Source organism: Bactrocera oleae, chromosome 6 (genome assembly GCF_042242935.1).
Source record: "Bactrocera oleae isolate idBacOlea1 chromosome 6, idBacOlea1, whole genome shotgun sequence".
Lineage (NCBI taxonomy): Eukaryota > Metazoa > Arthropoda > Insecta > Diptera > Tephritidae > Bactrocera > Bactrocera oleae.
The window spans coordinates 60,221,781-60,236,067 of record NC_091540.1 but is presented as its reverse complement, the minus strand read 5'-3'; the positions used below and the strand labels follow the sequence as shown (position 1 = coordinate 60,236,067).

Sequence of the window (14,287 nt, the reverse complement as noted above, 5' to 3'; positions counted from 1 at the left end):
TTTTACAAGAAAACACATGTATTACTATGCACACATACAAATAGACAAATATATTTATATTACATATATATGTGCATATGATTAGTATGTAGAAGCTTTTGATAACTTAGGCAAGTGCTTGTGCAACTCTTTATATTTGTATGTATGCATGTCTCCTTGTAGTTCTGGAGCTTAGAAATTCGAAACTCAAAAACTAACTTACCAAGCAACCACCTTTAATTTGATATACATATCTACATGGCGGGCGGAAGCTGAAGACATGTGTGATGGCGCGGCTAACAGCTTCACTTCGCAACACAAACACACACACATACACAAATACGCACAAGTCATTACACGCTATCAGACTCAAACCGATTTTCAATTCCACACCGAAGTCGAAACTGACTTCGACTTTCGTCACGATTGCCTTTGCCATGCCGTGCCGTGCCAACACCTTCCTTCTGAGTATGGACGCCCAGCGCTGTGTGTTTTGTTTTTGTATGAAGATGGCAAAGGCGGAGACGATAATGATGATGCTGATGCGATGGACGTGTGAACGGACGCGCGCCGTCAAGTGTTGATGCCACAGTTCGCAATCGCCACACACAACAATTTCGGGTGTTGATAATGATGTCGAGCGCAATGTATGTATGTATGTACATATGTGTGAGTGCTGATTGCGCTTACACACACAAGCGTGCATAAATATGCAGCTTATCCATATATCATACATATTTACATTTCTATGGGTGTACACAGTGATATGATTGTTCTGTTGGATGAGCGCTTGGTGGGCGCTATCAGCGAGTGGCACTTGCGCGTGCGGTATTTTGGTAATTTAAACCCTTTGAATATTTAAATAACGTTGTAATGGCGCGATTGTGATAGAGTAATATTTTGGTACGGTGGCTTAAATGATAAAATTTATGGAAATGTGTGCATGTGTATGCAACTAACTAATATTTACAAAGATACAGGGAACCACCAGTAATATTTTACGACCCTGGACAGCGTATGTCCCAGAACAAAACGTCGGAGGCCTTAAAAAGTATATATATTATATAGAAATGATGAGCTGAGTCGATTTAGCCATGTTTGTCCGTCCGTCTATTTTGAGTTATCTATCTAAAATTTTGCACATAGCCTTTTCTCTCCAAGAAGCTGCTAATTTATCGAAAACGAATATCGACCACAATTGGTCAGAACTATCATACAAACCGATCGATCAAAATCAAGATAAAGACTATAGGTGGTTTGTGGTTTTTACAAGAAACGCTCAATAAGCGAAATGATATTTTAAAAGGTTGACATTACTTACAGCCTTGTGGCCCAGACTTATATTCAGACGATTTTGTAAACTTATCTTTCACTCCTGTCTTCAATTTGCCAAGCGTGGCAGTGTGGCGAATGGAACACATTATACCAGCTGTTCAAACAGATTGGCAGCACTAAAAAAAAACCGTCGAAAATTGCACATATTTGCGCACACTGCATCAACTGTTTAGAAGCACTGAGCAATTTGACAGTTTAGAAAAAAAAGAATAAAAAATGCTTTATAAAAACGGTTGCTAAATTATATTTTTAAAATTTCAAAAATTGACAGAGCATTTTGATTTAATTAACTAAAAGATTAATTTTTTTGAATATATGACTTTTGCCGCTTTTAGCAGCTTTCAGATGAGGTTAACCTAAAACTGGTATACATCATTGAAATAAGGAGCAAACGTAATGTCTATAATTTTAGTTTTCTAGTAATTTCCATACTAACTCTTCGAAGATGAAATTCCTCTTTCCGCAATAAAAAAAAACTGTGTAGTAACCCTTTTATATCGAGCCTTACGTTTTCTACTCACAACTAAATTGTATTTTAAGTTTTAAGTTTTGGGTATCAATCAAAAAAAAAAATTTGGTTTTTATTTCTGAAGAGTAATTTGTCACATGACCCATTCATAGTGTTAAAACTGACCTAAAATGAGAAAAATCATACTTGTTTACATTGAAGAAAGCGGTTATAACTTATTTACTGAGGTATCAGCTTATTCTTTTGTATCAAATTTAACGCGCTAGTTTGTAGCGAGCAGAGAAAATGCGAATCGAACATTAGCAAGTTGAAAGATTAATGCACCACCCTGTACTATACAATTATGGCTATCTCATATGCAAATCTGTCTGCATATAGTATATGTATGCGCTTTTATGAGAAGAAATATTTTTATTATTCAAATTTACAAAATTACGCAAATCATGTATTTTTGCCATTTTAAAATTTAATGGACCCCTAGGGGCTTGCCAATGTGAAATACTAATTATGTTTAGGTTGCACCACGTACCTTATGGGATTTTTGGCGGATTCGTGGTTAAACAATTTTTCTACGATTTGTATAGCCACTTAGATGGGGGCGGGGGAGTCTTTATCCAAAAAAGTTCTTTTCTAGCATCTGTGAATAATTGTCGAAGTTTTCGAGTTCATTTGTCCTAAAATAAATATATTTATATATACATATATCATATGTATGTATGCCTCGAAAGGGTTTTTAGAATGTCTATTGCTTTGATGAACTGCATGTTGGCGACCTCTCAACGTTGCGTACTGTAGGAAAATGTAAACCAAGCGACAAATAGCGTTATCAGATGTTGCTTTGGCGACGACGATTTTCATGTTAGGGAAAGACAACAAAACTATTATTTTTGATATGAAACAGCATTACTTCGGTGTCTCCATGGGAAGCGATTCTCGATTAGAATTTAGTTCAGTAATAAACTTAAAGCGTTAATAAAGGTCAATATTGTTCAACTGAAATAAAAGTTGACGCAGCCGTTCCCACGACAGTCGGGTCTACGTAACCGGAACGGACCCGAATTTTTAACACTTAGGACTTTTATCACAAGGACTGTCAAGTCCGCAGAATTTTGCCGCTACAACAACAACATGACGCAGCCTATAAGTGATTTCAACATTTTCTAAAGACGCACAGAGAAAGCGAAGAATGTTAAAGGTGGAGAGAGAACATATTTTATAGGAGAGCTAAAATGTTGAAAAAAAGAACAAAAATCTTTACGAAGCGATATACTAGGTGGATCTGTTCTAGAACCCATCTTTAATTTTTTAAACGTCATGTTTTGGTTGTTCCAAATAATATATTTATTAGAAAACAAGAATAAATGAAGATTGTTCCCAAAAAAAAAAACGAAATAAAACAATAATATTGTAATAGTCGGTGACTTTCATAAAGAGTTTATTTGTGATGCGCTCATACTTATTGGATGTAGATCAGTAAATAATATAGAGTTAAATGGTTTATTTACAACACACAGAAGGAAACGTCGGAGACCCTATAAAATATATAAATAAATGATAAGCGTGAAGAGCTGAGTCGATTTAGCCATATCCGTCCGTCGGTTTGTTTATACCCAAACTAGTTCCTCAGTTCTTGAGATAAAGATCTGACATTTATCTCACTTCTTTTCTCCCCAAGAAGCTGCTCATTTGTCGGAACCACCGACTTCGGACCACTATAGCATATAGCTGTCATACAAAACTGATACATCAAAATTATATCCTTGTTTGGAAAACTTTTTTATTTGTCAGGATATCTTCACAAAATTGGTTATAGATTATTGTCCAAGGCAGCACTACAATCTACGAATGAATTTTTCTGATCGGAGCACTATAGCATATAGCTGTCATACAAATTAGCCGATTAAAATCACGACAAAGATCTTTTTAAACCATTTTTTGCTTAAAGAAATGCACCTGTGAACGGTATTATAACTTCGGTTGCACATTTTTTCTTGTCTCAGCACAGTTGTTCAATCTGGCGATCCAGTCTTTTTAGTTGCTAAACGTAAAGCTTACCCGATTCAGTGGTATAGGTGATTTGCGCTCTCAACATCCTAAGATTGTGAGTTAAACATCTCTTTGTCTTTGATTTTTTAGTTTAACTTTAAGATTTGTGGCATAAATTGATTTCAAAAGTTTTCCGAGCGATCTTTCCAAGGAGCCTTTATTGAGGAAGCACAAATTTGGCCATACTTTTTGCCAATAGTAACTATAAAGGAATTCGCATTCGCAAAAAGCGTTAGTTTGCAGTTAGTAACACTTTCTTGCAGGTGAATCATCAACGGGACAAATAAAACGCTCTGCTGCACATGACCATTATAACTGAAAGCTTACAATTTAATGCAAAGCTGATGCCAGATACATATATATACTTATATATAAAACTATAAATATACAGATGAAAATACATACTTATATTGATGTTTGTAGGTATACGAGCATTATCTTTCGAAACTACAAATATCAAACAACTAAGTACAAATACCAACAAAATACAAATATATATATGTATATGTGTGTGTAAGTAACATATATACGAATTTATGTAGATTGCACGCAATTTTAAACTTATTATAAACATGTATGGGTAAATTGCGTAGCTTACAAATACATATGCACCTACATACATACATGCAAACAAGTGTGTCTGTGTATTTTCGGGCATAGTTCAAAAATTAGGCACGAAGGATGTACGAGAAGCACTAAAAAGTCTACATCTATTTAGGTGTGTAAGTGGGTGGCAGATGGCCTGGCCGAATTACACATTACAAATGTATGAGTGTGCTATGTCTGTGTGTGTGTGTGCTGTTATTATAGCAGTGCTGTTCGTCCTTTCGTCTGTCTGTCGCATGAATATTTAGTTTAATTTTGAGGGTGGCACTCATGTGCACAATGAGGCCAAATGACTTTTTGCACTTCGCGCTGCATACTACAACTGGCTTTTCGGGAGCTTTCTCACACACGACACACCAGCTAGTTAATAATTTGTGCAAGTGTTATTTGCATCTATGTGTGTGTGTGTGTGTGTGTATTATGGTCACCGGGTAGTTAAAGGAATGTGCTATACTGATAATCTATGGGTGTTGATGGGTGGACGCTGGGAAGCCCTTCGGTATGCGGAACGTGTGTATGTATTTATATATGCTTTGTATGTGTGTGTATATTTATTTGTATGTATATTTTTATGTGTGTATGCATGTAGTCTATACGAACATGAACATTGCCTGGGGACTAAAATTTTGTAACGATTTCGCTCATTTCAGCCACAAAACTTTTACAAATAAGTTTATTATATATGTAGGGATGTGTGTGTGTAAATATATATATATGTGTATACAATTGTATATACATACATACAAGATTTTAATACTGCTACACCCCACAATTTGTAGAGCTTTAACAGCCATAAAGAGAAATACATTTCTACAAGCATACATAAATGTATTAAAAATACATGTATATAAATAGGTACTCGTATGTGGCATACAATTATTTTACATGCACATACAAAAACATATGTACATATATACATACATACAAACATATATTTTACATTAGTTACTGTCGATATTATGACTGCTATTATAGCAGTGAGGTTAGGTAGAAGGTTGTTCGTCGTCGTTGTAAATTTGTATACCATATATCAATAATGCATATGAGTATGAATATATGCATGTAAATGCATATGCAATATCCAAAAATTCATATTTCAATACATACATATAGACGATTGTAAATTTTGGCAGGTGTCTACACAGGATCTACAAACATATACATACGTATAAGCGTGCACATTAACTATTAACACAACTATGTATATATATATACATATATTTGTAAATACATATTTACCACATAACTACCATATATAAATCGTTATATACACACATACGTGCATGCAAATTTCATACACATTGTGACTCAAGCCCAGCGGTTACCCATCATCATATACACATGAAAGCCATATTATACAATATACATTTATAATAAATATTTTAAAGTGGAAATTGTGAAAACTACTACATAACTGCTCGATTACATAACACTATCGAAATGTATATAATTATATTCTATATATAATATAACTACTAAGATTATTTATACATATATGTACATAATACCACTATATACTTGCAAATAATATATTATAACGGTATGCAATTCGAAGAGAAACTCATCTGGTCACAGGTACAGTAACCACGATAAATACAGGTGAATATTGTGATTGAAAAATTGAGTATAACCACAGGATGGTGCCGTCACCCGTTCGGCATACCGAACCTTCTTTTTACACGTTACGTTAATAACGGACGAGAATCCATATACAAGTATTAAACGTTTATATACACACACATATTGTACATACTATAATTTATTATACAATATTGTTGTAGACTATCGATTAAGTATAAATAGTTTCGCTATATTTATTTTTATGTAATACTCAGAGTATGTCTATCTTCTGGATGGAAAGTCTCGTCCTTCGAAAATAGATACATTTCTTTAACAGATCAAATAATGATCGTTAATAGTAGCTAGTTGCTGTCTATATTATATAGTACTGGAAAAAATGTTATATAGTACTGGAAATATGTCAAATGAAAAAAGGGACAAGCAGCTCTACGAAAACTTATTCGAGATTAATTTCCGATCTGTTGTGATACCTAAAACTAAATATTGATCATAAAGCGCCTCATAATTCGACAAAGCAAATTTATTGAGGCGGCTAATAACAGTTTCGGCTACATCTCCCAGTTCGCTGAAAGTATGACTGCCGAGCCGTTTCAAACTCAATCTTGCAAAAGCTGGACAATGGAGAAGTGTTTGGAAGTTTCTACCTCACCTTCCACCATACAACTTTGACAACTTGCGTCCGAAAAGATGTTTAGTCTTACCTCATAGAGGCCTATGGCACAAGGTCCAGTGAGAACTGCTAAAAGCAAGTGGTTCAGTGGATATGCTGCGTTCTACCTTAGATGAGAAGCAGCTGGTCATCGACCAAAACCTACTAAGCTCACGTGAGGTCCATAGGTTCAGTGCTAGAACGCAGGAGAGCATCGAAGATCCAGCTCGTTCCCATTCATGTAGGTAGGAACACCTCTTGCGAACTCATCGACTTTGCAGTTTTCTCGCATGCAATTTTAGCAATTCGCGCCCGACAGGATTCAGTTAGAACAACTACAGTTGCGACAATAGCTAAGAGTATATAACTGAAAGATCTTTTACGTTCCACTCTGCAACGAAGTACTCACTCAGTCTCAAACTGATGAAATTGGAGCAAGAATGCCTTTCTAGAAAGCCCACAGGCTTTACAGATGACCTGACATCCAAACAAAGTGTGATAACAAAGTAGATTGATGCTATTGGTAATTAGATCAAACACTTCTCCACTAGTTTTGAGCGAATTGTCAGCGAGCTCTATGCCAGTTTTGTCGTTTTTCTAGAATACATCTCTGAAGGAAGATACAGTTCGGAGTAGTACATCTACTACAGCCTTGAATGTAGTCACCTCTGAAGCTAGCCTCTCCAACTTTTTCACAGAGCTTCGACGCACACGTGAAAAAACTCACTACCCATCTTCGCCTGTCGTTTCGTTCCACTCAGGTGGATGCGCAGAAAAAAAACAACTAGGGGTAATCTCCGCGACGCAGTGGTCCAGGTTATTAGAGATGCAGGCGAAGTTTCGGAGAATTTCCGAATTTCTTTGGTCATGTATCCAGCTTCCATAAGTCTAATATCAACCTCTTCTGCAATGCTGACAGCTTAATCTATGGATGCTAAGTTAAGAATGGCTTAAAAATACTAAACTTGAAAGACTTAGTTTGTTTAAGAAACCTATATTTCAAAACCTGATCTCCATTCAAAGGATCAACACAGAAATCTATAATTTCCGCAAAAATAGAAATTTTGGCTCTTCTTACTATGTATTGGGCATTTCTAGAGATTATATGATATACAATCACACATGAAACCTCCATCCTCCTCTATCCGAATCCTCGATTTATAAAAATATATTAATAAATGTAGTGCATGCTACTATGAAAAATAAGAGTTGGACGCAGAAATACCAAAAGGAGAACATATTTCATTCTATAAGGAATCAATTAATTCTCAGAGAGGAAATAAAAAGTCAAGCAACAACCCCTTTTTACTCGTGGAGTAGGTTTTAGAAAAAAAATCAGCAGGGTTAGGAAAAACTCAATACCTATAAACAAAACTCCACCTATGAGCCAGTAGAAATAACAGTGGCCTTTAATAGTTTACGTCCACATCTGACATACACATATACAGCTAAAATTTTACTTCAATTTCAAATCAAAATTTACATCAATTTTATTAAATATACTGAAAGCATGCTCACCTGACAGAACTTGATAAAGTTTTCGACAACTACCGATTTATCCGAGAGCGTCATTTGACCGGTAAAACGCACACCTAATTGCTTCAAATTTTCCTTCTTCTTCGCCGGCAACTTATTCATATGCTGAAATATGCCCTCCTCCACCTTATGCGATGGATGCACATCAAAGTTGTCTTTAATGGTGAAGGTAGCTAATGGTTTGGGCGCGCTAGCCGCCGAACCCGAGTGTAACATAGCGAAGTCCGAACTGCCAGTAGCGGCGCCCTCGGAAGAAGTATTCGAGTTGGAAGCGTTTAGGTGTGAGCTGGGAAAGGCCAAATTGGATACCTCCAGGGAGGATTCATTCGAGTTGGAACTATTCGTAGCCGTAATTTGATGCATATCGAAAATAGTGTGTTTGGAATCATGATCGAAGACGTCCAGCGCATTGGCATCAAGACTGTTCGAAGTGCGCGATACGGAAGACAATAGAGCGGCGGCTTTGCGTGAAGAGCGTGATTTATGCGACGTGCTACTATCCAAATCGATCAAGCTAGACGATGATGATGCTGCTTGCGTTTGACCAGCTGACGCACTGCCAGCGGCAGCATCACCTTGCGGCTCGCCGTTATTGTAATCGTTCGAGTGACGCAGGTATTTAAGGAATTCAAAGGAACCATCGAAATGCTGTGCACCACTCGGATTGGGCACAATAGGCGTGCCCGATTGATTGCTATTCTGTAATTGTGTTATAGGATGCGGTGTACCGGACGCGCCGCTGATCATTGGACTCGCACCTGCAGCTGTAGCCCAACGTTGTGGCGTTGTCGGATAATTTGGCGTCGTCGCAGCTGTTGATAGGTGCGGTGAAGCGAGGTGATTGTGTGAATGAAAGGCATTGCTGGGAGCGGCGAGACTGCCAGGTGTGTGCGGTGCATGACCGGCGTAAGGATGTTGCGCATGTGGATGTGGGTGGTGTGGCAGATGAGTGGGATGTTGTGGTGTATGATGTGCGGCATGCAAATGTGCGGCATGTTGCAATTGCTGCACGCCGGCCGGTGCCGTATTGGAGGCGTTCGTGGGCGTTAATGTGGAAGTGTTGGCTGTTTCCGTGCCACAATTACCAATAGAATTCATTACACCATTATTATACGACGATTCAATGCTGCTTGGCAACCCCGTCGTGTTGGCGCCAGCGCTTATGTTAGCATTGTTGTTGTTGCCACTATTACCAACACCACCATTGTAATACTGTTGTTGTTGTTGCTGCGATGCTGCCTGCTGCGCTGTTAATGACGATGCTGATGATGTAGCGGCAGCCGCTGCTGGTGATGGCGGCGCTGGTGACGTGCCAGTGCCCGCACCCGAGCCGAACACTTGAAAATCCTCGAAGGACGAAAACTTTAACTCGCCATTGCTCAAATACTTGGCGAATTCTGATGAATCGTTGAGGGAATTGAGGAAGAAAGAGCTGAAATTGCTGGATATGCAGGACATTTTCGTTTCGTTTTTTGTCGCTGTTGTTGTTGTATGTGTGTGTATATGTTTATTTCTTTTATTTTTCTAATTCACGCGCACAGTTTGTATGGCTGTGTCGACTCCGTGCTCCAGCCTGTGTTTTATGTGCCTTTCGCTAGCTGTTGGTTTTGTTGTTGTTCCTGTCGTTTTCTATTTACTGTTGTTGTTGTTGTTGTGTGGGTTTGTCGCGTCGTGTTTGCGCGCTGTGTGGCACCGTATTGTGCTGCTAGTGCACTGTTGCTTTATTATGATTGTTTTGTATTGGATTTTTTTTGTTGTATTTTTTTATTTTTTTTATTTTACCTTTTTGACGTTGTGGGGGTCACGCGTGTTGTTTTGGTTTGGTAGGTGGAAGTTTGTGTGTTAACGTGTTAATAATACTGTTAAGAATACCTACGACCTTGTCAATTTCCACTTGTTTTTATTTTATTTTTATTTTTTTGTTATTGTTGCATTTTTAAAGCTTCTTTGCATTATAGGAAATTTCGGTGTTTCACTATTTAATTTATTATTACTAAATTTTTGTTGTAATTAGCACATAATACACTAGGCTTAGCATGTAAATTTGTTGTTTTTGTTATAACTTATTAATTATTATATATTCTTTTTATAATTATTTAATTTGATTTCGTATGTTTTATTTTGTATCTTATGCTTTAGTCTCGCTTCGACTGTACTAATTAGTTTAGAAAATGGCACATAATTTCTTCGTCTTCCCGTTTATGGAAAGCACGTAGACCAGTTTTTTGTTGTGGTAATTTTCAGCAATGTTTTTACTTATGCTACATATGTATATTATTTTTATTATTATATTTTTTTCTCTTAACTAATATTGTAACAACAGCACTTCACAATTGCTTAAAATTAAAATTGTAATGAAAAAAAAAAACAAGTGCATATACTCAGCACATGCTCGACAACACAATACCTATACTATATACGCACAGATACACATATGTATGTATATGTATATACACTAACACAATTGTAAGCGCTTATACCCCATACGTCGCTTTAATTCGATTTTACTTTTGAATTAACCACACACGCGAGCACATTTGAACAATTGTTTGAGTGATTTTATTGTTGTTGTTGTAAGCGTGCGTTTCCTTTGCCCCGCCTTGACGTTGGCGTTGACGTTTTGGTTTAGTTTGAGAGCACACACGCCTTGCCTTTTGCCTGTGCCTATTCAATATTCAATTGCACTTTCTTGTGCAGATATTTTCTATTCACTAACACCACCACAACTACGTACATACATACAAACAACAACTACAACTGCCGCTATCTATTTTCGCTCAATTTTCATCGCTTTTCGCTGTGTGCCCGTATTCGTGTGCGTGCGTGCGTGTGTTTGTGTATTTGCTTCCACTTTAATTTTAAATATTAAAAATTATGAATTTTCTTTCGCCACTTTTCTTCGCTTTACGAAAACGGCTTCGTCTCGGCATGCCGACGCGTCGCTTGCTTGCTGGTTTGTCGCAATTGTTGGAAGTGTGCCTCTAGCTGTTTGCTATCGCTATTTCCCCACTACTACTAGACTGTGTTGTTGTTGCTGCTGGTCCGGCCGGCCCAGGCGTGTGCGAGCGTCAAGCAGGCAGTCAGTCAGTCAGCAAGGCAGTAAAGCCGCAGCGCAGCGTGTTTTAGTTGGATTTTCACTTTAATTTTCTTAGTTTTCTTTCGGTTTGCTTGGCGTTTTACTTGTTTCTTGCCTTACAGCTTTGAGGTTTCCTTTACTTTTCGGTTATTTTTTATTTATTTATTTTATTTTCTAGTATTTTTATTGCTTTTGCCACATTTTTGCGCCACAGTCGTATTTAATTACATTCGTTCTATGCCGTTATTTGTGTATTTTACTTTTTATAAACTCGTTACGGTTAGCAGCGTACTTAGTTTTCGGCTAGTCTCTCTATTAGCTGTGTCTAGTCTGCGAGTTAGACGAATTTCTTTATGCCACACTGCGCGTTCGGCGTTCTTCAAATGCTTGTTGCGTATACAACGTTGGTATTTAGTGCCCGTAACGCTGTCGTCAAGCGTTTAGCTGCCGCTATATTCAAGTCCTTCTACCTCAGCTGCGTCTTCTACGAAGCAATATAGTATATGCTGCTTAGAGTCGTGTCGCATGTTCACAACTCAATGTTGCAACTTTCTATGCGCTGCTTACCTTCCACAACTACTTTTCTGCGCCATTAGTTGTGTGTTGTTGCTGTTTGCATTTTTCATACCCATATCCGTTTGTACCTGTGTAGCAGCTGTGACGACCTGCGATACCGCACAACTAGTATGGCCACAAGTTTCTCCAATAATTTTGCACTTTTTGTAGACAATTTTATTTTCTGTTTTCTTTTTTTTTTTTGTGTGCTATTTGTTCTTGTTGACCGCAGCAGCGCACTGAATGAGCAGCAGCAGCAGCCTAAATCGTATCGAAACGAGACGAACGATTTCAATCGACCTCAGTCGACTTCGTAACGAAATAAAATCGTATTGTGTTTGCCGCTTAAACCAAAATATTGCCGTCACGCACCGTACCGCACAGATCTCGAACTAAATGTGAATCTGTCTGGATATGCTGAAGGAAGTAGTTAACCGTAGGCAGGCAGCGACAATTTTGAGGATTTTGATTTCACACACTCACGCGCTGCTCGCACACAACCGACGATAACAACGACAACGACGACGACGAGGCGATGAGTACGCCGATGACGACGAGTTTTCTTCTGCCTCCGGCTCTGCTTCTCTTTTTCCACAGTCGGTTTCTACTTCCTTCGTAGTGTGATTACGCGTAAGGCAGGCAGGCAGGCAGGCAGTCAGGGAAACAAACAACAGGCACTAGCTTAACGAAGCAAGACGTTCCGACGGGCCAACCGTTCAGCCGTTCTCCTGTGCGTCTATCGTTGCTTAAAAAAAATTTGATATTTGGGTAGGTAAGCGTCGTCACACACTACGCCAAATCGTAGAGGCAGTCAAATTCTTTGATTTTACACGTTGTTTTGTTGTCGCTTTACAACAGCGTGCCGCATCGTCTGTCTATTTCACTAACCAAACATAGCTAGCTATATATTCATATAGAAATATCCATATATTTATGAGTCTCTGTGTACTAGTATGTGTATCGCAGCCAGCTAAGGAAAAACGTGCTTTGATTATGACGACGACGACGTCGTCAGTGACTACGACTTCGCCTCTATGCCAGACCACCGCTCGTCGTACGCTCGCTCGCGGATCTCGCCGGCCGCAAAGGGGTGTTGCTCAAATAGAAATTTATTTAAACAAAAATTTTTTGTTTAACCCTTAAATGCCGCGTACGTTTCTAAGCGTCCGTCACTGAGCAAATAAATACTGACTGACTGACTCGAGTGAGTGGTGCAATGTTAAAATTTCAAACGCTTCGCAGCCAACTGAGCTGTAGTAGCTCAGCAAACCTGGCCACTCAACTTGCTCACACAGCATAGAAACGCTCACAGCGCTGTAGTTTTGCTTTTGCCAGTTAGTAGTGCTCGGTGCGTTTTTATTGTATGTATGTCAGTTTGTATATTGGATTTGTGGGAGGGGCGGGGGTCTTTAGTGATTTTGGCGTGTGTTGCCTTGCCAGGCTGTTTGGCGCTCTGCTTTTGCTGTCTCTTCGTAGACACTTTGTTTTGACTCGTTCGGCTTTTGCCTTTTCGGGCTGCTCTGCCAGCGTATACGAATGCAGTGGCTCTGACGACACCTCTCTTATAACGAGAGCGCTTTGTCAATATTATTTAAAAAAACAGATGAAGCTGCTGCCCTCCTTTGGGGTTCGCACTCATTCACTGTTTTGCTACGTCTTTCGTAAGGTATATCTCGGCATGTACCCTATTCTACATACATGCAGTTATGTTGGTTGTGTAGTTTAAATATTTCAAATATGAAATTCCGAGGCGGTAACGCAGAATGATTTGTCTGGTCTGAGCAGATAACAGGAGGACGAGAGTTGCCATTTGCACCTTGTGGCGGTCAAGTGCTAAAATGAGAGATGAAGGAAGGAATTTAATTTTCACATTAATATTGTTAAAATACAGAGCTTTTTAAATGGGGCATGTCGGGTCGATGTTGGTAACGGTATCATTGTGGGCGTCGACTATATGTGTATAAGTTCTTGTTTCGCGTTCAATTGATGAAGGGAAGAATACCAACAACCAAATCAAACAATAAACTATATTCTTAAACTGGATCTTTTCAGGCATTATAAGATTTCAGCCGAAAGATCCTCAGTCATCCGAGGGCCGCTAAGGGGAACCCTCTTTTCAATACCCATTTACAAGCTTAACGTTTTTTGTTCCGATTTGCAAAAAAAAAACATGGACGGCTCTCTAATTCTGCAATACTCACAAAACTGTCATCAGTCATGAACAATATGTTAATTATGAAACGAGGATGCACTAAGCAATATATAGTCGATGAGGGAACTGAACGATATTCGTACTGTGTAGGGATCTCAGCGGTGATGCTGGTGTTTTTGCGAATATTATAGCTTTGACGAAGGAGCTTTGGATCATTTACAAGCTATATGCTATGGAAACTTATAACTTATCCAGCAAAGCCACTCGAAGCTGGATGAAGGTCTAAGTGATCGCCTTCTCCAT

General features: G+C 38.5%; 1 protein-coding gene across 2 annotated transcripts in view; it reads right to left on the bottom strand.

Moving 5' to 3' along the window:
* LOC106618508 (alpha-protein kinase 1) overlaps positions 1-14,287 on the bottom strand; it is a 33,859-nt gene that overhangs the window by 16,716 nt on the left and 2,856 nt on the right. For both annotated transcript variants that reach the window (XM_036375915.2, XM_036375913.2), the window contains exon 2: positions 8,184-13,665. In XM_036375915.2, coding sequence (XP_036231808.2) covers positions 8,184-9,659 — 1,476 coding nt within the window. In that variant the 5' untranslated portion in view covers positions 9,660-13,665. The remainder of the gene's footprint in view (positions 1-8,183; positions 13,666-14,287) is intronic.